This window comes from Saccopteryx leptura, chromosome 3, assembly GCF_036850995.1.
Source record: "Saccopteryx leptura isolate mSacLep1 chromosome 3, mSacLep1_pri_phased_curated, whole genome shotgun sequence".
NCBI lineage: Eukaryota > Metazoa > Chordata > Mammalia > Chiroptera > Emballonuridae > Saccopteryx > Saccopteryx leptura.
The window spans coordinates 100,912,913-100,940,156 of record NC_089505.1 but is presented as its reverse complement, the minus strand read 5'-3'; the positions used below and the strand labels follow the sequence as shown (position 1 = coordinate 100,940,156).

At 49.4% G+C, this 27,244-nt stretch overlaps 1 protein-coding gene and 1 non-coding gene across 2 annotated transcripts; both read left to right on the top strand.

Moving 5' to 3' along the window:
- On the top strand, window positions 1-27,097 carry STPG1 (sperm tail PG-rich repeat containing 1). The gene is made up of 6 exons (XM_066372053.1): window positions 1-58; window positions 5,127-5,297; window positions 10,987-11,092; window positions 14,942-15,107; window positions 23,330-23,520; window positions 25,561-27,097. The coding sequence occupies exons 1-6, from the start codon at window positions 56-58 to the stop codon at window positions 25,635-25,637; spliced, it is 714 nt and encodes a 237-aa protein (XP_066228150.1). The 5' UTR covers window positions 1-55; the 3' UTR covers window positions 25,638-27,097.
- TRNAV-AAC (transfer RNA valine (anticodon AAC)) lies at window positions 21,427-21,502 on the top strand. The gene has a single exon. It is a non-coding gene; the product is annotated as a tRNA-Val (tRNA).
- Window positions 27,098-27,244: the final 147 nt, after the last annotated feature.

Genomic DNA, 27,244 nt, shown 5'->3' with positions numbered 1-27,244 from the left:
TCCAGTGTCCAACAGTGTCTCACTGTCTAAGAAAGGGACGTGCACTTTCCCCTCTATGGTGAGAACCCTTTCTCTTGAATATGGGCCTTAGTGATCAGTAATTTCCTTCATTTGCTGCATAATCATATATGTATTAGACATCCGGTCCCTTCTTTCTGGAGGCCTGTGTTTCTAATGAGGAGGGGAACTGCCTCCTCCTCAAGTTTCATGCAGGTAAATTGGAGCCGGTGCCTTTAATCCGCCCCCCCCCCCCCATGGCTGCATGTCGCCAGAGTGGGAAGGGAAGCTAGAAGTCTATTCAGATCCTGACCACCCAAAACCAATTTTGTCATCATGGAGTGGAGGGACTAAGCAAATGTCTTGCTGAGACTTTTAGGCATACCAGGAAGAAGTGATTATTATATAAGGTCTACCGGAAAGTTCTGTCCATTTCTATCACAACAAGTTTCGACACGTAAGCACATGGTCATTTGGCACATGTGTGCCTCTCTATTTTTATTACTTAATGTATACATACTGATGTAGCAAATTAACTAAAACAAAGTTGATTCACGTTAGTCTTATGTGTGAAGCGATAGTGTACCCATGGCTACTGATAAAGTTCATTTACACCACTGTAATTTTTATGAATTTCAACAAGGAAGAAATGCTACAGAAGCATGTCTGTCGCATCCATCATATTGCCCGGACTTAGCACCCTCCGACTATCACTTGTTTTTGTCCTTACAAAATATTTTGAAGGGAAAAATATTCAAAAATGAAGAAGATATCAAATAAGGACTGGTTCAATTTTTCGCATCAAAAGATAAAACATTTTTCAAAATGGGATATACAAATTGCCCTCACGCTGCCAAGAAATCATTAATAATAATGGCAATTATATTATTTAATAAAGTTTATTGATGGTAAGAAAAATTTGTATTTTTTTTTAAATTCTAAAAACGGACAGAACTTTCCGGTAGACCTTATACATCTTGCCCTAATATGATGTTTTACACTGCTCAGTCTATTTGGGTTACTCAATTTATTGAGAAATCTGATGGGACCAAAAAGAAAGCAAGCAGCAGGCCTGAAATGTAGTGCTGCACTCCCCCCCCCCCATTTCACTTCTTTCTAGGACGTGCCTCTTCATCGTTGTAGAGGACTATGCCAGTCAAGTAACTGTATGAAGTGCCAATGTCCCTGACCGGGTTTGGGCAAAGATAGTTTTTGTCTGAATATTTATAAATTGGCAAGAAAAAAAAATAGATATTGCAAGGGAAAAGGGTCAAACTCGAGTAAGAGATAAAAAAGTAAGAAAGCAAACCCCGACTGGAACATTAACAAAACACATATGCCACCTGTCCCTTTAAAAGTTATAATAATCTCTTGCAAAAATGTATTATGATGCCTGACATTGGAATTGACTTAAAAAAACAAAAACAAAACCGTCACACAAAGAGACCATTTAACACGCCCTGAATGCGGCCGCTTGCTGGAATCCGAGTTTGGCTGAGTTGCATACTCAGGGAGCAGACTGATTCCGAACTAACTCTCCATTAGCACAGACTTTGAGGTCACTTTGCCCCCAGTGAGTTCACAGACCAACCACGCCTCCACCTTGCTTTCTGCCCCAAGCCCGGCGAGGAAGGAGACTCCAAAGCAATCAGCGTAAGAAGCGCATTTTCTCACAATGTCCTGGCACAGAAGACGAGGCTTAAGACCTAATCCTGACTCAGCTGTGGGCTCCCGAAATGACCTCCAGCACGTCACCCTCCCGTGTTCCAGTTGCCTCATAAAGCGGAGACTCCCTGGAGGCGCTAGGCACGTTAACGTTGCAATGAGTGAAAAACCCTTTGAAACTGCAGAGCATTGTAAACATGCTACATGTTATGATTGTTACCACCTGAGTCACAAACAGTACTTCCTGCAACACCTAGGTTTTCTCTCTGTGAACTGCTTTGCCAAACAGTGGCGCTGCCCATTTCTACTCGGTGCCCCAGAAGGGGCTGGATCAAAGCCCTCCCTCTTCCCACAAGATTGATTCTGGGCTGGGCTCTAAGTGTAGGAACTTCCCAAAGGACCAGGCTGCACTGTCTGGAGGAGGAGGGGCCCAAGTGAAGATCTGAATATTACAGAATTGAATCAGGTCTTTCAGGTGTTTTTTTTTTTTTTTTTCTCTCTCTCTTCTTTTTCTGAAGCTGGAAACGGGGAGAGACAGTCAGACAGACTCCCACATGCGCCCAACCGGGATCCACCCGGCACGCCCACCAGGGGGCGATGCTCCGCCCCTCCAGGGCGTTGCTCCACTGCGACCAGAGCCACTCTAGCGCCTGGGGCAGCGCCCGGGCCATCCCCGCTCCAATGGAGCCTCGGCTGCGGGAGGGGAAGAGAGACAGAGAGGAAGGAGAGGGGGAGGGGTGGAGAAGCAGATAGGCGCCTCTCCTGTGTGCCCTGGCCGGGAATTGAACCCAGGACCTCCACACGCCAGGCCGATGCTCCACCACTGAGCCAACCGGCCAGGGCCCCTTTCAGGTCTTTTAAAAATTCAGTCCAAATCCCAAATAAGGCAGACATTGAGTTATTCAGGCTTCCATTCCCCTCCTTGATGGATATGAGAATTTATCTTTTTGTTTATAAACACTTGTGTTCCTATATCCGTGGGCGGGGCCTTACGTGGATGATGGAGATCTGTCAGGAGATGCCCCACATCTTGACTTGGTTCCTTTCTGTATTGCATGTGACTTGCATGCCTCCACCCCTCTGCTATGACTTTCACCTTTAGCCCCTCCTCCATATCTGAAATGGAAGGCTGAGGGAGCCAGAGTAGCCCTCCACCGAGAAGACCTGCCTTCTTGACACTGCTATGACCAGGAGGAAGGAGGGTGGCTGTGGGCAAGGCCAACCGAAAAGCTCTGGCTCCATCAATTTGAGACACTTCCTGATGACTACTGCAACAACTACACCCAGCCTTTTGAGAGGACCTGTCATCTCTCTAAGTCCAAATTATATAAGAGCTTCGTTAATGTATTCCAAATCTTCGTTCCAGAATTATTCACAGGACTTTGAGGCAGGTGGGAGGAGACTTTGATGGGCTTCCTGTATTTGCATGGTGACAGGAGTGGTTCTGGAAAAGTTAGTATGTGCTGGGGAGATGTTCAAAGTGCCAGTGTGTGGCCAGGTTGGAGACAACAGGCCTGGCAATTAAAAAAAAGCCAAGGGGCAGGGAGCGGTGGTGACTGAATGCTACTGCGGCTGTCCTCTGAAACAAATCCTATTACAATGCTTTAGGAAACACGGCCTCTGATTGGACCTTTTTAGAACAGTCTTCCCCAAAATGAATGTGAGTAGGTTTTCTAGGCCAAAAGGATTCTATGGTCCAATAAATTTAAGAAAGTCTGGATAGGTTTCTTTATATTAGACTGTCTCAGAGCATTTAACATGCCAATGGTGTTATGAACCTTTAAAATGGGAACATGGTGTGACACTTGGCAAATTTATTTGCCTCTGAAGCTCCCTCCCAACTGCCACCACCACCAGCACAGCCTGATCTATAGAGCTGGTGTGCCAGGAAACACACATTGGGAAATGATGCTTTAGAAAAACATGGTTGCCCACTCTGTTGGTTGATTCAAATGGCACCACTGAGGAAGGTATGACCTCACCACCCTTCTTCCATGAAGTTAAAAGGAAAGGGTAAAGGTGAACTTAAATCACCGGGCAGGGGAGATTTAGGGTAGTGATTCTTCTTGAACTAAAACCTCCCACAGTCACTTATCTGCTGCTCACCTTGGAAGTGACCGCACGTATGGCTATTGCTCGCCTTGACCCACCCCTCTTCAGAATTGGCCAGCTGGTCTAGATCGTACAGTGGAGGCAGCCCGCCTGGGTGAGATGCTGGTTCCACCACTTAACTAGCTGAGGAAGTTCTGTTTCCTCAGGTGTAAGCTGAGGATAATCATAATATCCTCTCCCCACGGTTGCCGTGAGGAGAAAATGCAACAACCCATGAAAAGAGCTCCGTTACCTTTCGCCCCAAACGCAAAGGCGAATGGAGTACAAGGCTGGGGTGACCTTACTTCTAGGAAGATCAGTGAGTCTGTACAGGTTGGAGAAGGCAGAGGTGGGACTCAAACCCAGCTTAGACTCTGAACAGCTGAGGCTCTGGACAAGAACACTCCACACTCCTGCTTCTGGTGGCCCATCCAGCCGTATATCATGGTGGTCCACAGACCAAGTGCTGAGAGCCATTGCCACCAAGCACAGAAGGAGGTGTTGGGGGAGGCACGCGTGCATTCCCATGGACTCCCCACTTTCTGTACTGGTAGAGTCAGTGACCCCTATCAAGATGAGGAAACCCAGGGCACGGTTCCCAAGCTTTTAACCATAAAATAATGAGAAATGTTTGGTTTTATCAGACTCCAATACTTGCCATACTGTCCCAGGGTAAAGTGATGTTATCACCTAGTTTCTATGGCTTTTGTCCCTTTTCATTTGGCAAACATTGATTCTGCTTTTTTTTTTTTTTTTTAACTAAAAATAGTTTATCAAGGCTTCCTGGAAGAAGTAGAATTAGTTCTGTTGAAACAACAAAAATAGTGTAAGGTTTTATGAAATCAGTAATTAGGTGGGAGATAGGGGGTGGGGGTGGACAGGAAGCTCTATGGAGCCTTGCCCCCCAGAAGACGGTTAGAAGCAAACTTGTTCTTTAAGCAATTCAGATTACTGAACCTTAGAAATAAGATCTGATGTTTCCTTTTGCGTAGAAGTAGAAGGAAAGCCTAGGTTGGAAGAAGAAAGTCTAAAGCTTCCATCATATAATTACCCACCAGCTGATGGTGAGTCAAGTGTAAATGGCTTAAAACAGGATTGGGTGAAAATGCATTTATGGGAAAATTATTTTCGCCAAGTCCCAAACATAAGATGAGTAATTTGAGTTAGTTTACAGAAGGTAAATCAGGTCTGAACTTGTGCTTTCTGAGAGCGAATCCTCAAAGCCTGAGGTCAGTTTATTGTTGTTTCTCCCTCGCGCTTCACCTTTTGTAACGTGCTTTTAGACCTGTTGTTGGGCACCATGTCTTTAACATATGTCCTTTGGAGCCACAGATGATGTGACAGTGCTGATTCCTTTGGCTTTCTCCTCCCAGCGTGCCCGAATGGCGACCATCCTTTCCAAATATCCTGCAGCGAATGCATACACTATCCCATCACATCTTGTGTCAAAGAAAGACTTCAGTAATTCCTGTTCCAGCATGTTTCAGTTGCCAAGCTTTGCGAAAGTTCTCAAATTTGAAACTCCTGCACCAAACCATTACGATGTAAGAATATTGCATATGTTTGCTAAATATATACTGAATGAATGGTTTACTAAAATGAAAGAAAGGAAGGGGAGCTTTGTGAAATAATAGTATTTTAACGCAATCGGTAGACCAGTTAGCATTTGTTGGGTACTCAATGGGTATATAAGGCTGTGCAGGACTCTTGTGCGGAATTGCAGAACCCAGAGAAAAGTGTGGGCAACGAGGAGGCCAGTATGGAGCATGGGAAGACACTGGCCCTGGGAAATACTTACTCTAGTCACTCTTATTATGTGACCTTTCTGGGACAGTGTTTCTCATCTCTAACAGTGAGTGTATCATTTACCACTTTGTCTGCAGACACTAGTCATTTAATTTTTAGGTTCTTATAGAGAACATTAATGTCTATCTTTCCATATCAGAAAATCAGTTTTCTAAGAGTAGAGCTCTGCCAATTATGATTACTTTGTAGTCACCGAGGCAGAATGATATAATTAATGGTTAGGAAATGGAGTCAAGTTCAAATCTTGACTCTGCTGCTTTCTAACTGTGTGGCGTTGGGCAAGTCCCTTAACCTTTCAGGACACAGTTTATTCATCGTAAAATGGGGATATGTATCTAGTTCATAGTGTCAGTGCAGATGGTAAGTGAGCTGATCTATGCTGACGGCTTAGCCAGCACCTGGGATACAAGGACTCCACAGTCCATGGAGACGGGCAGAGCTGTCTTTGGGGAAGACATGTAACCTCCTGAGCCTCAGTTGAAAAGCAGAATTAGTTATACTTGCCCTACGGGGTTGTTATAAGAAGAAAGTGAGACAATAAATGTGAAAATACTCTGAAATACATAAGGCATGAATTGTACATAAGGCATTAATATTGTTATGCCATATTTCAAAACATTTTGGTCATAGATATTTTTAATTTCCCTTTTCTTTTATAATATTTATAAATATTTATTTTTCTGACTACAGAGATTCTGCCCACCTTCTGTGACTGATCCAATCAATTATAACTTGCTCAACATAATATCAGTGCCTGCTCGGTCAGCACTGTCCAATAGAAACATAATGGGAGCCACAGATGTCATTTAAGTTTTCCTGGTAGCCACATTTAAAAGTAAAAAAGGAACAGGTGAAATTAATTTTAATAATATATTCTATGTAACCCAGTATATTCAAAATATTACATCTAATGAATGAAAATGATTGATTAGATGTTTTACATTCTTTCCAGCATGCTAGGTCTTTCAAATCCAGTGGATATTTTATATTCGATGTACATATTTTAAAAATATTTCAAATATTTTAAAAAATATTTACTTTTAATTATATTTGACATACAATATTATATTAGTTGCAGGTATACAACACAGTGATTAGATATTTATATAATTTACGGAGTGACCACTCTGGTAAGTCCAGGACCCACTGACACCATATGGCAGAACATCTTAATTGGGACCAGCCATGTTTCTAGGGCCCAAGAGCCACATGTGGCCAGTGACTACTGTATTGGATGGCACAACTCTAAATAGTCTTTCCCTGGGGTCATCAGAGCCTGAAAATGATGATGATGATGACGATGATGAAGCATTTTTCATGGCCTCTGTGCTGTTCTAAGAGTTATGCATTCATCTCATTTAACATTCATAAGAATTCATGAAGTGGGTTATCTTATTCTCAATTTACAGAAGAGGAAACTGATGCTCAGAGAGGTAAAGGATCTTGCCCAAAGCCACCCAGCTCGAAGGGACCATTTATACATCAGTGAGCACAGGCAGATAGCGGAGGTATGGAGCTGGAGAGTGATCAGTCACCATGTTCCAGCCCTGCTGGGCTTCCCTCCATGGGTCCTGTGGCTACTCTATGCCAGACCAGTGACACAGCTCAGATGCCAGTGGGGAACTCAAGACAAGAACTAGTAAACAGGCAAACAATAATTACAAACTGGCCAGCCTGGAGAGAGAGAAACAGTGGACCCTGAGGAAGAGAGAATATGTGTGAGGTGGGCCGTGACATGCTGTTTACACTGGGTGGTCAGAGAAGGCTCTGAGGCTGAGACCCAAGGATTGAAGGAAGAGCCAGCGTGGGAGGAACAGCATATGCAAAGGTGCTGGGACAGGAAACAGCTTAGCCCGGGGTGGGTAGGGGGGGACCTACAAGAAGGTAGTTAGAGTAGCATTAACTAGGAAGGGAGGGCATGAAGTGAGGAGGTGGTCAGGGATTGGTTTGTCAGGGCTCTGGAGACCCTGGGAGGGAGCTTGAATTTTGTTCTCTGTGTCCTGGGAAGCCTTTTAGCAGGAGGGGAGGTGTTGGGTGATGTTATCTGATGTACTTTTTAAAGAGGCTCCCTCAGGCAGCTGTATGACTGCCGTGTGGGCTAAGAGTGGATTTTGGAAAGCTGGTTAGGAAGCTGTTAAGCTAACAGGAGAGGTCGAGGCCTGGCCCAAGATAGTGAGAACGAAGGTCCTTGGTCATTGCGCCTCCTGCGTTCCTCACAGAGGTAGGTCGTGTGTCACGTGTCTGCCTCTCCAGCATGCCGGGTTCTCCTTCCTTCAGCTTCTGTCCCTAGTGCCCAGCACGGGTCCTGGCATTCAGTAAACATGCCATAAATGTTGATGACATCAAAGGAACAAGTCCACCATAACTGCTCTACAGTTCTTAATCTAGAAAAGATCATTTCTCAAGTCAGAGCTCTGTCCCTCGGCCACTAGATCAATTGTAGGTGCATGTTTTTGGTTCATTATTGTCTTATTTGGCTCTGAAAGCAATACATCTCATCCTAAAATATATTCAAGCATTACAGAAAGCCATGACCTAGAAAGTGGAAGTCCCTTAAAATTCTGCTCCCCAAAGCAAAGCACGTTCAAACACCAGGGCAGTTTCGTTCCCATTCCCTTCCTCCCTCGGTCCCTCCTTCCAGGACTAGGGTTATGCTGTCCACGGTAAGTGTGCATGTTCTACTCAGCTAGAGCTGGGATGCCCCCCACCCCCCATGCAATACAATAAATTAGCTTTATTCTCTTCTAACCTGCCCGTGGAGCAGACTGTTTCCCTCGTATAATGCTGAAATTGTCCAATGACACACATGCAGCGTGTACAAAAATGCCCTCCTTTCAGTTGCTTTTCTGTCTGGGTGAGGAAGAAAGCTGCGGGACTGTTTTGTCTACAGGTGGCTTTTTTCAGACCCGGACACAATGGCTGAGTCAACCGGCGGGGAGCAGAAGTGCAATAATCCTGTTAGCCACAGTGCGCACGAGGCCTGCCCAGGCCTCCCTCAGCCTCTGCTCACCACGGCCCCCCACTTCTCCATGCGACTCCCTTTCCCGGGCTCCGTGTTATTACTTCCTCTCTGCCTGCTCGGCCGCCCCACCGGGCTCCTCTCCCGGGTCCGGCAATTAGCCTGCTCCATCTGATCGTTTTGTTTGCTGTCTCTGCAGGCAGCCCGACCATTAGGGCCCTGGGAAAAGCTAAATTCCTCCACCTTTGTCAACACGAAATCAAAATGCCATCTGCATTTCTTGAGAAACATTTTTCTGACAAAGGAGTATCACAGAAAAATCAAACCATCCTGGCCCCAGCAAATATTTTCTCTCATTCGGTAAATATTCCCAGCCATCGCGGGGACAATTTTTATGGCAACTTTTATCTCATGAACATAAGAGACTGACTGACTGCAAATTGGCATTTAAAATATTTATGATTCACTTGTAACATAAGAACGATCTCAGGGTTGTTTTTTTTTTTTTTCCTTCTCTGTTATTTTTAGAGTTCAGAACACACTGGACATTCTCAAATGTATGTTGTGTGGATCGACCAAAAATTCTTAATTTCTGGTCAGTTCAGAAAAATCAAGACAAAAGAGTGCTTACAACTCTGATTGTAATCCTAAAGTACATGATTTCTTTTTACGCCCCACTGCCTGTTTTTCTAGAAGGACTGTTTGAACAGTGAGGAATCAGGTGGGGATGTGTAGGACTGAGTGTTCTGAAGAGAATAAAAACCATAGTAAAATAAAAATAATTCGCACAAGGAGCGTTTACATTGTTTTTTTAAAAACACTTTGCTATAGAGGGTTTTCGTCAACCTCCTGCCCCTTCTCCCACCTGAACAACACCCTCTCAGGTGGGGCAGGGATTATCTGAGCTATAATACAGATGAGGCGGCTCAAGTTCAGAGAAAGTAAATCACTTGTGCAGGATCACCAGCCCTGTGTACAGCACAAGTGAGCCCAGAGCCAGGTCTGCAGGCTGTCTCTTGGGCACACGGTCCCTCTGTGCCAGACACTTGCTCTTAATCCCGAACTCACAGACTGCCCCAGCTGGGGTGACGGCACCATCAGTGTGAGCTTTTCCACTCACATCAGTTCATTTTCTGAGGAAAATTTTGAATTTGATTTTGCACCTAAATGTGATACTTATCCAAGTGAGATGCCAAATACAGAGACAGAGAAGGCTGCATATGCCCGTCTTTATGCTTGCCATCTCTGCTGAAGTTCTTACTTTGTTCCTTGAGCATCCGTATAACCATTACTTTGAACTTTTTTTTTTTTTTTGGTGAAACAGAGAGAGAGACAGAGAGAGGAACAGATAAGGACAGACAGATAGGAAGGGAGAGAGATGAGAAGCATCAATTTTTCATTGCAGCTCCTTAGTCTCTTTAGTTGTTTATTGATTGCTTTTTCATATGTGCCTTGACTGGGGGGGTACAGCAGAGCGAGTGACCCCTTGCTCAAGCCAGCGAGCTTGGGCTCAAGCCAGCAACCCTGGGGGTCATATCTTTGATCCCATGCTCAAGCCATCGATCTTATGCTCAAGCTGGTGAGCCCATGCTCAGCCAGATGAGCCCGCACTCAAGCCAGCGACCTCGGGGTTTCCAACCTGGGTCCTCTGCTTCCCAGTTCCATGCTGTATCCACTGTGCCACCGCCTGGTCAGGCTACTTTAAACTTTATATCTGATAAATTGCTTATCTCCATTTCATTTAGGTCTTTTTCTGGAGATTTTTTTTGTTCTGTCATTTGGGGCCTGTTCCTTTTCCTCCTCATTTTGGCTGCCTCTTTGTGATTGTTTCTGTATATTAGAGATCTGCTATGAGTTCCAGTCTTAGTGGGGTGGCCTTATGCACAGTAGGTGTTCTGTTGGGTTCAGTGGTGCAGTTTCCTTGATCACCTGAGCTGGGTGCCCCAGGCATGTGTTATGTTGTAATTGAGTCCTGGAAACCTTACCTCTTGAGACAGTATGTATGGACCTGGAGAGCATTATACTAAGTCAGAGAAAGAAAAGTATCATATGATTTCACTCACATGTGGAATCTAATGAAGAAAATGAACTAAAAAGAAAAATAAGAGACAGACTCATAGATAGAGAGCAGGCTGACAGCTGTCAGGGGTGGCAGCTGGATGAGAGGGGTGGAGGAATTGAGCAAAAAAGAACAAAAAAAAAAAAGAGAGAGAGAAGCTCAGGGACACAGACAGCGGCATGGTGATTGCCAGGGGCGGAGGTGGAGAAGGGTGTGGGGGATTAATGGTGATGAATGAAGACTTGACTTGGGGAGGGGTGAACACAACACGGTGCACAGAGATGGGTTATAGAATTGGGTACCTGCAACTTGTGTAATTATGCTAACCAGTGTCCCTCCAGTAGATTTAATATTTTTTAAAAAAAGAAAAGGCACTGGGCCCACCGGGCTGGTTTATTTTCCCTCCCAGGCCTCAGTCTCTTGCTGCAGACAGAAAAACAATGTCAGCGCTCGAGCCGGGTTTGTGTCCAAAACCCAGAAAGGATATGTCACCGTTGCTGGAGGACCTGCCCCCGGTAAGCAGTCACCTTGTACTGGCTTTGACGTGAGGGTTTCCGTCCAGATCTGATCTGAGGGCACCCTTTCCTTCACGGGGAGGCTCTGGAAGGAGTTAGGCTTTGGGGAGGTGTGGGCGGAGGCAGGTGTTGAAAAAGAGGAGAAGGGGGGAGGAAAAGACCAGCTGTTCCCCTTCTGGGAAGAAGGGCTGGCTCTGGAAATGTCCCCAAAGAAGCCTTTTATGACAGGGCACACTTGCTGTGGGCAGCCAGGTAGGGAAGTGGCTCCTCACCGCAGAAGTGCGGACGTTGCCATGCCCCGGCCACCATCACAGAACACCGAGGGTGCACGACACAGTGTCCTGACACTGAGCCGCAGTGTTCCTATCCTCCTCTGCCTGGAGGCTACTTGTCATCTAGTCATCAAGCCATGGAGGACAGCTCCGATTCCTGAGTGCCCACTCCCTGCTAAGTATATATTTTCCCTACATTCTGCACACATCTGTCCTCACAGGTCCATGCCCCTAGCCCTTGATTCAGGTGAGGAAATGGAGGCCCAGAGATCTGAAGTGACGTGCCCAGTGTCACACAGCAGACCTAAGCCCAGAGGTCTCTGACAGAGGAGTCTGTTACCCTGCTATTCCACTGTGACCTCTGAAATCGCCAGGATTCAGGAACACAAAATTGCTTGCAAGCGTTTTCCCCATCGGGCTGTGCCCCTCCTGGGCCCTCAGACCTCCTCCCCGGCCTTCCAGCCATGGTGAAAAGTCCCCAGAGAGGTCTGCACTCCGGGAGCACTCATTCTGTTAGATGGGCCCTACAGGAGCTGAAGACCCCCGGGGCAGCTGCTAGCCAGGACCCCGAGGAGCTGGAGGGCCTGCCTCTGCAGTCACGCCTCTCGGAGGGGGTGTGGATAAAATTGCAGCACATGTCAGATTTCAGCAAATCCAGATTAAAGCTGAGATCAGTCTGAAGCTGAAGAACAAAACCAGCCCTAATTAGGAGGCTAAGCCCGGCTAAAGCTCCCCTGCCTTGCATCATGCCAGGCAAAGCCCCACCTTGTTTGTTTATACAGGAGAACAAAGCCGGCATCCCTGGGTTTGACCAGAGGCCCGCCTATGAACCCCGGGCCTCCGCCTCGGGATACGGGCACCCTTGCAGCCAGCCACAGGTGCCCACTCCCTCTGGGAGGGTCTGAGGGGTCCCCAGCCCCTATGACAGAGCACAGGAGGGGGAGGTGGACACCAGTATCTGTTAAACTCCTACTGTGTACCAGAGGCTTTACAGCTCTCAAAACCCCACAAGCAATTGCCCAGCACATGATCACGTGCTCAGAAGGTGTGAGCTATTAATATGACTTTATGTCCATTTTTCACATGAAAAGGATACTTAGAAAGTAGGTGACTAGCCCAGTGTCCCATTGGATTTGAATCCAGACTTATTTGGCTTAACGCCTGCCTGGTGCGGCAGACTCCTCCCCCACCTCCACTTGCCAGGGGCCAGAGCCTGGGGAGCTTGTCCCTCTGCCAGAAACACTCTGCTCTGACCCCTTGGAAGTAATGGAAGTAGCGTCTGGTGTCCGCTTCTCTCTCCCTGGCATCCGTGCTCTCCGTCCGTCCCGCTGCTCTGCCTTCCCTGCCGCAGGGGCGCAGGGCCTGGGCTGCCTTCAGCTCCGGACAGGAGGACAGGATGCTCACCTTCCCTCCATGTGCTGGTTGGATTTTCTTTTTTTTTTTTTTTACCATTTTTTTTTTTTTTTTTTTTTTTTAGAGAGGAGAGAGAGACAGAGAGGGAGAGAGAGGAGAGAGAGAGAGAAGGGGGGAGGAGCTGGAAGCATCAACTCCCATATGTGCCTTGACCAGGCAAGCCCAGGGTTTCGAACCGGCGGCCTCAGCATTTCCAGGTCGATGCTTTATCCACTGCGCCACCACAGGTCAGGCTCTGGTTGGATTTTCTAAAGTTTCCATGTACCAACCACACCACCAATGTCCTCCTCTATTTTTCCTTTTTAAAACAAGGTTATTAGAACACAGGGAAATACGGATATTTAAGTGTCACTTGAAAAACGTAGGTTACAGAACTGAAGCCACCTCGTGAGCTCAACATCAGGACACAAGGTCTTTCTACACTCAGGAACCAGAATGTTACCCTTAGTTGTCCCTGAGCATGGGGACACGAATGCCTTTTTCCTCTACTTCTGCTTTTCAGCATTTTATAATCAAGCACTGCTCTAATCTTTTTTGATAGGAGTAAAAGGGAGAGAGAGAAAAAGAAACAAAGGCAATATGAGAGATATATATCAATATTATAAATGCTGCTAGCTGGACAGCCGCTTTTTTTTTTTTTTAAACTTAACCATACACTGGGAACATCTTTTCAAATTATTAAAAATCCTCCTAGAACAATCATTTTTAAAAAAACGGATAGATAGTATTCTATTGTCCGGCGGTACCATAAATTTAGAAATAAATGTGCTCTTATTGGAAATGTAAGTTGTTATACACCGATCACTAATACAGATCCAGTGGCAGCAAATATCCTTGTGGTTCACAACTTGTGATCAAGATTATTTCTTTCAATTAAAGTGAAATTGCTAAGTCAAAGGTATTTAAAATATTTCCGGGTCTTGCTCCGTGTGGTCGGACTGCCCTTCAGCACAGGGATAATTTGTCCCCTGCTTCTAGGAGGCGCCTGGCTCCCCTGCCTATCACTGGGTGTGACCGTTTAAGTAAACTCTTGCTGATCAAATACCATAATGTTGTTTCCAGTACTTTTGCGATGGAAAATAAAATTTTATTGAAAACAAAATCAACTTTACAGTGTTCGGAAAATTGGGAATATTTTTCCCACCCCGAACGCCACCGCTAATATAATAATTTCCACTATCCTGGGTGCCCGCCTCTTTTGATTCAGACATATCCAGTTGTACCTAGATGTCAGCACGGCACATAGAGACTTTCAGGATTTATTTTGCTTTTCCATGCACCTTTATTTTCAGGAACATGGCTGTGTGGGCTCTGGTCTTTGTATCTCTCACCTTCGTGGCTAACATGTCACCAGACTGGGCTGGAGACAGTACGGCTCTCCCTTCTCACATTGTAGCGACTGCCGTGGTGCACATCTTCATGCTTAAGCTTCCCCATGATGCCGAATGACGCTCCTAACCTCTGAGTAGCGGGGAGCCTGGTGCGCAGACATCTTCAAGGCTCTTGCCTGGAACTGCTGCTCGTACCCCAGAACGCCTGCACCCGTTGGCAGGGCTGCCGACCATGTAGTGGGGAGACCGCTCCCTCTTCACCCCAGCTCAGATCATGCTGTTCCTCCCTGAAGCTTTGTGTGCACATGTGTTTCATTCTGTCACTGATTCCTGAGACAGGGCACAGTGGGAAAGCAGGGACTGTAGAGACAGGTGGCCCTGGGCTTACACAGTAGATGTTCAATAAATATTTGTTGATTGCAAAATAGTTACAAAACAACTATTATGGGCCAGGAGTCTGGAATGTTACTGGACTGATATAACCACCCGGTTGTTGAAAGAATTATTATTCTTACCGTATAGAGGAGGAAGCTGGGCTTAGAACCCGGTGAGATGAATGTCTTTGGGCAAATTACTTAATATCTCTGGGTCTCCGATTCCTCGTGGTCAGAATGGAGGCTGCTGGGAGGATTAATAAGCTAAGTGTGTGATGCATGTGGCATGAATTCTCTAAGTGGTAAGTATTATTTTTAGTTATTTTAGGCAGTCCTTTCATCTGACCATCTCAGAATGATATCACCTTGTAGCCATTAAATGTATTCTTGGGTGTTAAGAATGGCTTTTTATTTATTTGGGAAGAGTTTCTTATTCTTTTTTTTTAAATTTCTGTTTAGGACATTATAATATCAACGAGTCCCTTGTGAAGCTGTCACCAAAGATATTAATGTCCTGTTTTAAATCAAAAACTCTTCGTGAATTTAAACTGACCTCAACAGGCCCGGGACCCGGTTATTACAACCCAAATGATCACACCAAAATTTCGAAAAAGGCCCTCATCCCGTGAGTTCTGATCCTTCTGCTTTTTCTCTTGAAAGGTGGTTCTGGGAAGGACCCCGACATGGGTAGAAAAGGAAGGGGGATCACTGCTTGTCAGGACACTGTGCCAGGTCGCTCTCCAGGTTGACATACAGTAGGTGCTCAATAATTATGTGTTATATGCATTTATTGAGCAACTACTATGTACCAGGAATTTAGCATCTAATTCAGTTATCATAATAACCCTGTTGTAAGAATTATTCTTCCTGGAGGAGGGAGGTTGGCGTCAGTATGGCTGAGAGATTTGCCAAAGTTCACACGGCTAACTTGGGGTGCCGCAGAGAGTCCGGCTCAGGACCACCTGGCCTGTCCACATTCCCCGCGATGACGTACCCTCCTGGGGCTGACTTTCTTCTATTTTATAACAGAAAATCTCCCCTGGGGTGGCAGGACACACAGAGGCTGTGGAGTTCTCATCGTTTTGTACTGACAGGTTAAGAGCCTAGACTTTGAAGTTGGTCAGACCTGCTGGATTGAAACTTCAGCTCTGCTGGTTTCATGCTTTGTGACCTTGCGCCCGGGACTAGCGCCTCTGAGCCCCCATGCCCTCATCTGCAAAGTGGGAGTGATTCATGTCTCATCGTGTCGTTTGCAGATTTAAAAAACATATCCTTCGCATGTGTTTACCAGGTGCAAATGGTGACTTAATATTAACACAGATTTAAAAAGTGAAGACAGGAATTAGTGTCACCCTTTTTAATATCCTACCCACTTAATGTTACTTTCACCCAAGAAGCAAAGAACTCAAAGGGCTTATTTATTCCTCAGATGGTTCTAGAACTTCTAAAACTACCTGCAGTTAAGGTCAATACCATCTAAGACCTCACCCCTGAAGAGTCCTCTCCAGGCAGGACTGGCTGCTGGGAGGGCTGACCGGAAGGGCTGGGACTGAGAGCATAGGCACCTGGGCACCTCGGAGCGGGTGACTGGGCTCATAGCCACAGTAGGTCAGAAGTCGGGCACCCTAGGGAGGCTAGCGGCACTGGGCATACTCTGACCATCAGCTCAGGGCAAGGAGAGGGACGTGAGGGGGAAGAGCGAGATATGAACTTGATGAGTGCAATTTAGGATCCCGACCTCAGAGGGAGTCGACAGGGTAAGCTTCTTCTGCCCGTTGGTTCTTAGGTGCGGCACATCTACCCTCCACAGGCTGCCGGGGCTCAGGACTAGGGCGAGACACGCTCTAGGAACAGGCTCTCTCCACTCATCAGGGACTTCCTGCCGCCAGGTGGCTCAGGGCAGCCCTGCACGCCGCCTTTCCCTACCCGGCCAGCAAACAGAGTGGGCACGGGGACGGGCTTTGGAGTTAGCAGACCGGAGTGTGAGTCCCAACTCTGTCCCTAGCATACACTTCTCTCTGAACTTCGGTTTCCATGTTACTAGGTGGCAGTAAGAACCTTATCTCACAGGTTCTGTGCTGCGAGGATTAGATGAGAAAGTGCTTGAAAAATAGCTATTACTGTTAACAGCTGCTATTATTCTATATCCTACAGGCACATTAGGCGATAGGAAGCAGCTGGTACTTGGTATGGCCGCTCAAGCCCCCAGCCTGCATCCGGAAGCTTCACCAGGAAATGGTGAAAGGAGCGGGGAGAATACTCAGTGTTGAACTGCTTTCCCCAGAGAAGTGTCACTCGGCTTTGCTGGAGTTGGAATGGGTGGTTTGAAATTTTCTCCTGTAACGGCCTTTGCGCCTGTCAGTCCGCAGGCTCTGGAGGTTTCTGGTTCTGTCCTGGAGGCTGTGGAGCCGCTCAGGCGAACAGAACACCATGCACACCGTCATCCAGGCTCACTGGGGAACAGCCGAGGGCAGGGCAGGGGAGGCTGCCACAGAACGCTGGGCCGGGGGCCGCACAAGGCCCCAAGGGTGGTCTCTCCCGCAGGGCAGTGCCGCGGGGGTGGGCATGTCGCCGGTGTCCGGGCCTCACAGGCCCCTGGGAGCATCGCAGTGAGCATGGGCTTATTAAAGGCTCTGAGGAGGCCTGCAGTTAAGGAACCTGTTAAGCCCCAGTGCCTCTTAAATTCGGGTTTGCCTTGGTGAGTAGGTGCTGTCCCAGCTTCTGTGGCGGAACATCTGTGTGAACCGGCTCCGTGGTGCGGGGTTGCTCTCGGCAACCCCCTGGGCCTTCATTCCTCCATGTGTGAAAAGAGGGAAGGTCTTTCCACTTCTGACACTCCGTGACCCCCGGCTTCTCGCCATGTTGCTCAGGAGGGCGTATAGGGGCAGCGAATACGGAGCCAGCCAGGACCCCACAACAGAGGTCCAAAATAGATATTTTTGAATGGACATGAAAAGGATGAAGCTGATAAAGCTGTAATTTCATTTTAAAAAGAAGAAGAAGATAAGCCTGATGAGGTGGTGGCGCAGTGAATAGCACGTCTACTTGGGATGCTAAGGACCCACATTCGAAACTCCAAGGTCACTGGCTTGAGCGCGGGGTCGCCAGTTTGAGCGCGGGGTCGCCAGTTTGAGAGTGGGATCATAGACATGACCCCACGGTCACTGGCTTGAGCCCAAGGTCTCTGGCTTGAACAAGGGGTCGTATGGAGGGAATGTCCAAGATCCAAGCTCTTAAAGTTGAGTCTTGTCAGCTCTCCTGTGTCCCTGGAGGGAGAGGGACAGGACTGCCCGGGCGCTGATGTGCTGGGATTGTCAGGCCCCTGAGAAGGTCTGGATAGTTTCCTGTCACATGCACTGAACACGCATGTGACAGGGTGTCTTGGGTTGGAAGTGCTTGGCTCCCCATTTTGGGGCAGGGTTCCAGCTTGCAGTGATATTTTGGTTCTGCTTTCTTCAGGATGTAGGAAGATTCTGGTAGATATTCATTCTCCCTGGAGTTGTCAGTCCCATGTTACCAACTAACAGAAGCAAAGCCCAGAGAGGTGAGAAGTTGGGGGTGTGCAGGAGGCGCAGGGGGCCTGAGCTTGTCACTTGTCCTGGAGAGGCAGTGTAGCAAAGCGGGTATAAGCGCAGGCTGGAAGCTACCCCCCCCCCCATAACCTTCCGCCTTCCCCACTGAGAACCTGGGGAGTTGGGGGTGAGAGTTGGGTCATTTAACTCTCCAAGAAATTCAAATTCATTATCTGTGAATTGGAACAAACACGTCACAAGGTGCTTGCAAGGGTAAAACAAGGTAACTCACGGAACTCACCAGGCACGGCACACGGGGAGCTTTAGCTATGCATCGAAGAGGGTCCTCTACACCTGACTGATGTTTCCTGAGTGGCCCAAATAGGGCAGATGCTGTGCTAAGGGCTGGCAGGTTGTTAGTGCGGCCGTTGCTGGGTTCCTTAGTTGAAGAACACGTCACAGTGTCTCTCTGTGACGGCCACCTTGCTGACACCAAGCTAAGAAGATTTATCGGCTTCCAGGGGTCTTTAGAAGGGAAGAGAAGTGTCAGCCAAGGTTCCACTTCTTCAGGTCTTGAGTATTCGTCACGGTGATGACTCAGTCCACCAGGGTGAGTCAGGGTAAGGGCTTTTGGAAATCAAAACAGTTCCTCCTAGCTGCTGCCTTTCGACTCACGCTCACCAGCAAGGACGTGCGTGAAACACCCGCTGACATCTTTCTAACCCTTGATCTACTTCCTGGAGTTTTAAGCCACTGGTTTCGCACCGACACGCTGTCCTGTCACAGCCAGGGCCGAGAAATCAAGCCTGTTGGCCCCACTTCAATTTGGCTAATTACGAGAGACCCACCTAAAGTTCCCCTAGGATTTTCAATTAGATATGGGCGCCTCTTCCCAAGCTGTAATCTGTCACCTGCTACCCTGTTAAACAGATACTGCATTCCACCCCAGAGGCATCGGCTGCCCTTTAATGATGAGAAAAAATTGCCCCTTTATCCCTCCAGACCCTGGGAATCCCCGAGGCAGAGTGAATCTGCCTGGGAGTGTCCGGAGGGTCTCGGGTGCCTTCCCCCCAGTGACCTGCTGAGTCCTCCGAGACATTCATTGTTCTCAGGGGATTTGCAAACGGCTCACGGCTCACATTGGAAGCTACAAACACAGTTAATCCAGTTGTGGCCAACTCAGAGCCTTTGATAGATGTTTTCTTTCCACGGGGCAGAACCCAGTTGGCTTTTATAACCGAGCAGTGAGGCTTGTAAACACCCTGGTCACAAAGCACTGAGGGCTGCCCTTGGTTTGATCCAGCCTGACCTTCGCGATTTGCCAAGCCCCCATCCCACCCCAACGACACAGAGGACACAGCCCTGGACAATCATAAAACTGTCTGGGGTGGGGGGTCTTTCAGATGTCTGGGCTCTCCTACTTGCTTCAACCCCTCTGCTTTTCTCTGCCATTCAGCAAATGTCAGACACAACCCCCTCCTGTAAAGAGCTAGGCCAGTGAGGAGCATAGAGTATGTTGCATATTCTGTGGTGAGAAGAGAGTGTAAGGAGAGGGCAGCTGCAGCGATATGATCTGGTGTCATGCTCCCAACTCTCCTGCAGGTCAGTACTGTACATAGACCACAGATGAAGTGCGGACTCACCAAGGTGCTGGAGCAGGGAGTGGAATCCAGGTCCATTCGACTCCAGAGCCCTTGCCCCCCACCAGGGAGGGAGTGGGGGACAGGGGAGGGGAGAGGGCAGTGGCCAGAGAGGTTTTGCCGCAGGAGGAGAGAAGTGAGGACTGAATCAGAGTTTGCAGGGAAAGCAGGTGCTCGGCAGAAGGAACAGCGTGGGCAATGACACGGAGTTGCTGAACAGGGTGGTGTTGGGTGTTTCTGGAAGGTAACCTGGGAGCATAGGGTGGCGGCATAGGAGGTTAGGCTGGATTGAGAGGCCATACATGGAAACTTTTCCTGTAGCTTCTCATCGGGGTCTGTGAGGCTGGATGGTCAGAAACGAGCAAACAACCCAGAAATCGTGGGTGGGTTGAGGTTTGAAGTCAATCCAGGCGGCTGATCCTTTGACTCCTAGCGTCCTAGTTCCTGTCACATGGGGCTATAGCTTTCGCCCCTGCTGTTTCCTCTGCTGGAAATGCCCCTTCCCCACTTTTCCTACCAGAATTTCTGCTTATCTTTTAGGGCAAGTGCTCTCTCTTCTAGGGGAGATTTCTGGATTCACCCCATTGGAATTAGCCTCTCTCTCTCTCTCTCTCTTTCTCTTCTCAATGTAGTTTTTATCTCTGGTCTAACAGTAAATGTTTTCAAAAAAATAATGCAAGTAAAGCACTAGTTCATTTTCCTGACAACCCCGGGCGGCAGGTAATCTTACCCGTCGTTTTACAGAAGAAACAGGCGCGGGGAGTCAAAAAACGGCTTTTCTAAGGATGCACAGCTGGGGGCTGGGGCAGTGGAGAGTCACTTCCTCAAGGGGAAGTCAGTCTGAGTGCAAAGCTGTACTGCCTTAAGTTGTCACCAGCATGCTAGTCACTGGCAGTGGACTGTCAAGCTGCCAGGGGAATTCAGGGTCTGTGTCTCCGCACAGAAGAGTGTGGACTCCCCAGAGGGCCTGGTGCAGAGGCGCACACGTGGTTGCACTCTCTAACGTCCAGAGGGCTGAGTAGACAGGGCTGAGCCACTCCTGGGCGCGCTGATGGAGTGGAGGGCGAGGGACCTCTCTCCCCCATTCTCACCAAGACTGCTGAGACACCGAGCCAGCCTGCTCAGCCTCCTGCAGGCCGGCCCTGGTTGGGAAAGGAGACACCTCGTGGTCTTCTCAAAGAACCGGCTAGGGGCTGACCTAGGCTGTGGGGTGGCCTCATACAACGGGTGGCTCATTTCAGACCTAATGTCCAGGAATCAAGCCTGTTTCTCAAAGGTGCCAGTCACAGACTCATCAAATTTCTGGGGGTTCTTTGAAGGGCTGACCTAAGCCAGAACAAGGAGCAGCCAGCTTTGATTTACAAGGGGAGAGGTGGTTGATCACACACTATAACCTGTTCTTCCATGCCGGCTGGAGGGAAGAGGGCGAGGCAATGTTTTTTTCCCCTGTTCTATGGGCACCTTGGTTCTAAATATAAGCATCAAAGCCAGCAGTTCCTGCCCATGGGGAACAGAAGCTGCGAGTCTCGGGACGGTTTCCTGTGGCTTCCAGCCGCCTCCCCTGGCAGCGTGAGTGTCCCCCCTCTGGGTGACTCTGTGCGGGGGCCCTCTAGCCCCCCACTCCTGAGGCTTGGTTGCTCCTCTGAGACCAAGCGGCAGGCAGAGGTGCTGTAGGGACCGTAATAATGACGATGACTGCTTTTATTGAGCACTTACTATGTGATGGCACTACGTTTGGTGCCTTCCATGCCTTTTCTCCATTCATCAACTCCTTTATAAAGAGTAGGTGTTGGCCCTGGCCGGTTGGCTCAGCGGTAGAGCGTCGGCCTAACGTGCGGAGGACCCGGGTTCGATTCCCGGCCAGGGCACACAGGAGAAGCGCCCATTTGCTTCTCCACCCCTCCGCCGCGCTTTCCTCTCTGTCTCTCTCGTCCCCTCCCGCAGCCAAGGCTCCATTGGAGCAAAGATGGCCCGGGCGCTGGGGATGGCTCTTTGGCCTCTGCCCCAGGCGCTGGAGTGGCTCTGGTTGCAACATGGCGATGCCCAGGATGGGCAGAGCATCGCCCCCTGGTGGGCAGAGCGTCGCCCCTGGTGGGCGTGCCGGGTGGATCCCGGTCGGGCGCATGCGGGAGTCTGTCTGACTGTCTCTCCCTGTTTCCAGCTTCAGAAAAATGAAAAAAAAAAAAAAAAATGAAAAAAAATAAATAAATAAAGAGTAGGTGTTTTTGCACCTTGCCACAGGTAGACAGGTCGGGGGACTTGTCTGAGGTCTCAGAGCCAGTGAGTGGCATGACTAGAATTCAGACTCAAAACTCAAAAATACCCCTCTGCCACAATGCCTTCCCCAAATTGTCAGGCATGTGAGACTTGAGTTCTGGTGCCGGCATGACCAGTGATGTGCTCTGCACTTTGGATTGCTTTCTTTCTCTGGGCACCAACTTCTTCAGCAAAATAAGGAGGTTGGATAAGACTTCTCTAGGTCCCCACTTGCTCTCTGAGCTTAAAAACACCTCTGTTTCAGAAGGTACTGGTTAAAAGGCAGCAGAGGTCCAGGGGTCCAGGGGCCAGGAATCCCAGTCCCCTCCTCTGTTCTGGTGGGACAGCTCTGAGCTGGGGTGAGTCCTGTGGCCGTTCAGTGCTCTGAGAACTTTCTCTTCCTTTTTGGTGAGAGACCTTTGAAGAAGCTTCAGGTCTGGGGCAGATGTAGGCAGCCCTTCTATTGCATGGCCAGGAGAGCAGCCTGTTTCCCATAACAACCCCGTAATCTCCTGGGCAACCCAGTGCACCTCTTTGAATCAAGGCTTGCTGGACTGCCACAGCTGCAAGGGACCTCAGAGGTCATCATGTCCAGTGCCCTCATTTTACAGCTGGGGAGACTGAGGCACAGAGTGAGTTAGTGGCAGAGCTAGGGCTGAAGTACGGGTTCTACCTCTCATGCATTTATTCTCTCAGGACTAGACACGAGAGGCTCCCTTTCCTGGGTGGGGGGTGGGTGCGGGGAGGAGACAGATCTGGAAGCAATCGATGCAATGTAAGTGGTGAGTGTTATGCCGAGGCCCCTTAATTTCCAACCTCGTATTGTTCTACTCTCACATCCCACCACGACAGGAAGACATTCGGTAGGATTCTGGAACATCAATGCTGCAACAGCCTCTAGAGATCTACTAGTCTTGGGATAGCAAATCCCTGGAATTCGGGATGCCTGCTTTCTATTCCTGGCCGTGGCAGACATCACAAGTAGATCACCAATGCTCTTCCCACGGAGCCCATGTGAAGTCTCCGTTCTTTACATAGAGCTCTGGCCAGGCACTACCTCGGGCAGAGGTGACGAGGAGATAAATGCTGTCTGCCCTTCCTAATGAGCTCAGTAACATCGCTGCAACAATGATGTGTGCTAAGCTCTCACTGAGTGCTGGGCCATGTCTGTGCTGTAGTTGCACCATCTCCTTTAACCCTGACAACAAGCCTAGGAGGTAGGAACTATCATGGTGGCCACTGTGCAGATGAGGAAACTGAGGTCCCAGGGCCCCCAGGTCACGAGCAGTGGAGCCACAAGAAGAAACAGGTCTCTCGATGCCATGTCCAGTCCTCTTGTAGACAGCCTGGTGCGGGGCAGGTCTTGGCTATGTCTTAAAACTACCATTTTCCCCAATAGACTGCTTTAGTGACATCTTCACATTTTGTCTTTCCTGAAGGAGACACCCCATCCTGAACTTCTCTGCCCATCCTCTGCCTCTGCCCCCGAAGCCGCCTCTGCCAGGCCCTGGTCAGTACGAGATCGTGGACTACACGGGGCCCCGCAAGCAGTTCGTCTCCAGTGCGTCGTTTGTGTCCAGCACCAGCCGGTGGACGCTGGCGCCGACCCAGCCAGGCCTGCCCGGCCCAGGTCAGAGGATTGTTTGAAATGATTGTAAAATCCGAATCTGGAATTGTTTGTCATTCCCGGGCCATTAAATGCCACTAATTTATAGGCTGTTTGCCAAACAGGTTATAGGGGTTAGAGTAGATTTAGAAGACTTTTCAGCTTATACTTTCAGAGTATGAAAGGTTTGGGTTTTTGGGGTTTTTTTTTAGGTGAAAGGGCTCTTAGAGCAGGGTTTTCTGGAAAACCACTGTCTTAGAGATGATTCAGGCCAGGGACTCATAACCAAGGACCGCGAACATCAAGGGGCTCAGAGAAGGCTCCAGGGGCTCTGTGACTCTGACATTGTCTGCAAACATCATTTTTTTTTAAGATTTTATTTATTCATTATAGAGGAGAGAGAGAGAGAGAGAGAGAGAGAGAGAGAGAGAGAGAGAGAGAGAAGGGGGGAGGAGCAGGAAGCATCAACTCCCATATGTGCCTTGACCAGGCAAGCCCAGGGTTTTGAACTGGCAACCTCAGTGTTTCCAGGCTGATGCTTTATCCACTGCGCCACCACAGGTCAGGCCTGCAAATATCATTTTCTGGGGAAAGGAGCCTCACTTTTGTCAGGTTGTCAAAAAAAGTTCATGTTCTTCAAAATGTTCAAATCACTGGTCTAATCTGGCCACGTCGCTTTATAGATGGGGAAGGCCTTGGGGAGCACAGTGTCCTCGGATCTCAGTGGGTGAGGGGCAGGGCAGAGTGCAGGCCATGTCCCTCTGTGCCTGGTTTGTCCTGAAATAAGCTGGGGACTATTCATGAGAACGGCCAATAGCATGAGGGACTCACTCTGGTGGGTGGTCTCAGTGCCCACCAGTCGATGTGTAGCTGTCTGTAGTGCTCCTGAGCCGTTTACCACCCCAGACATTGATTAGAGCTGGTGGCACAGGGGGCTGACAGGCGTGCTGGTGGGCAGGTGGTGTGGGAGGAGGAAGGCGGAGCTGAGGGGGCTGCCAGGTTTGCTAAATTCAATCTTTCAATGAGCACGAACGACGCTTCCCCCCCCCCCCCGCCCCCTCTGCCCCATCCCCCGGGGAGGCAAAAATGACTTATGCCCTTTGCTTGCTCCCAGAAGCATCAGTCTGGTGGGGGAGACATCTTCCCTTCCAAACATACAGGTGAGTAGAATGTAAGGTAGACAGGACAGGGAGAAAGTCATTCTCATAGCTTTGGCCTTGGAAATTTAATCAAGCCAACAAGACTGCCGAGGCTTGACCTTAAGGTCATCTGGTCAGTCCAGGCAGAACTTGGTTTGGCTCAGCCAATGTATGCATGCTCCATAGGAGTGGTGAGCTCCGGTGGGTGGTCTCGGGAGGCCCAGGGACCTGCACAGATCCTTGTCTGACCCCGTTTGGCCCAGTCCCCTAGGAGCTTTCTCTCGGCATCTTTTCTGTGCTGTGCTCAGTGCCTGACAGCGGGCACACAGGTCAGGCCAGCACCTCCTGCTGTGATCATCTGTGCCTAGGCGGGCTCCCCCGAGGGCCTCCTGGGCTGGAGCACGTGCAGACCTCTGCCTTCTTGGCTCCCACTGGGTGCACATCAGCCTGGACTGCCATGTGCCTCTGTCAGCAGCTTCCCGAGTAATCAACAGAGTCCGTGCATGGCCCGGTTGTGGCTCCCAAGCCCTGTGTGGTCCTAGCTGCTAGTTTCCTAGACAACCTGCAGTGTCACAGCTTCCGCTTTTCTGAAAATTTCTGAACTACATCAAAACAAAACCCCGCCAAGCTGACACCTGGCTTATTTAAGAGTATTACCTTACTTAATAATTTTCCCCTCCAAATTTCACGGAAAGATCTTTTGTAGATTCTCTTCCTTTAAAGAGGTTAAAAGGAGTTACAGAAGGTAGGCAGCCAGAGGTCAAGTCCTTGGCCAGTCAAGAGCTGGCTAACCTTGGGCGGGTCCCTTCCTCTGTCTGTCTCCCCATGCACGTGGTACAGGGGCTGGGACAGGGTCCCAGTGGCCTTACCAGCTCTGCCACGGAATGAAAGAGACCCCAGTAAATGGCCTTCTCTCTCCCCACAGCCACGTACAACCCGGAGCTCCCTGGAAAACAGTCCTTTCTCTACAACGAGGACAACAAGTGGATCCCTGCGCTGTAGTGACCGCACAGGGGCCTGGGGAAAGCCCTGGTCACCAGCCGCCCCACCCACGTTCCCCAGGGCCTTCATTCAGAGAACTCGTGCTGTATGTGTGACAGCTGACCACGTGGGGAGCCACTCTGCCACCCCGGCCTGGTGTTGCCACTGGGCTGCTGCCTTTGTCCTGGTCTGGAGCTGCCTCCTGGAGACTGGACCCCTTGCCCCCGCTGACCCCCTGGTTTCCCAAGCAGAAATGAGAAGTGGACAGAACCTCCCTCCATGCTTCTGCCACGCACCTGCCAGGCCGGCTTCCGCAGGCCTCCCTCAGACGCAAGGGGCTCCTGAAGCACGGATTCCGGGGGGAAGAGGCAGGTGCCCTGCCTGGAAGCCTGGTGCCGGGCCGGGCTCTGGAGCCCAGAGTGCACCTGCAGGGGCGACGGCACAGGGCTGCGGCCTGGGCACACTCCCATCCTTCTGGCCTTGGCTTTCAGCTTCCTCTGGGGGCTCCAGGAGCTGGGAAGGCTCAGAGGTGCTTGTGACAGAGACATGAAGGGGTTGCCCGGGCCCCTCGCCACCCCCAGCAGCTAAGCCTTGGCATCTCACCTTCAGGAAGAACACGGCAGCCAGTCACATGGTCATTTGTGCTCATCACCCACCCACCTTGAGGAGAGGCTGCCACATTCATTTACTGGTTCTGTGTTCAACGGCACATGTGGGCAGGACCCTGTTGGAGCCAGAGCTCCGGGGAACAGAGGTTCCGGGGTAGGGGGAGGGGCCTGGAAGTCATGCAACACCCTGAGCCTACAGGTTCTTACTTCCACCCAACCTTGCCCCTCCCCGGGGCTGGTCTCCGTCCCCTCCCTGACTTCCTGCTTGAGTTTGACACAGTCTTTAATGTAGCTTTTCTGGCCTGTCAAATCATTTCCCCTTGGCAAGAGGAAAAGATCCCCAAAGAACTAGGGGTAAATGGAAGTCACCGCACCTGCCCTCCTTCCCCGGGTACCGGCGCTGTCTCTCGCTTTGGTCTGTGGAACTGACTCTCCGCGGCGGCGCAGTCCGCACTCTGCTCCCGGCACCAGCAAGGCCTGTCGCTTCCCCTTCGCTCCCTCCTGTGACTTTTCTCTGGGAATGTTACATCCACGGCCTTCTTGTCAGAACTGGCCGCTGATTGGCTCTCCATTTGGGGAGGGTTTGGAGGGATGGATAAACATCCAATTAAACGGAATTCTTGCTTCTCACAAAAGCTGGCTTTCATGTGACCCCCAGCCTCCCTCAAGTGCCCCCTTGCTTTGGCCGGAGTGCTGCGCCAGGAGCAGCGGCGATCTGGATCCAAAGGCAGCCTGTGCTTCCGTCCTGATGGGTCCTTACCCTCTCCTCCAAGTTAAGAGTTGGATCAGAATTTGGGGGCTCAAGGTCAAGCACTCCCAGGGATTGGCGGGCAATGTATGGAACAGAAAGGTGAGGCAGGGCGAGGGGGTCCGGGAGCTGAGGTTGCTGCTTCCCTGCAGGGGCATCCAACATGGGCCCAGCACACTGTTGCCAGAATCTGGGAAACCTTTCAAATGTGCAGTTGCTCGAGTTGAGATATTTACGGCCCTATTTCCATTAAAAATTAATAATTTTGTTCG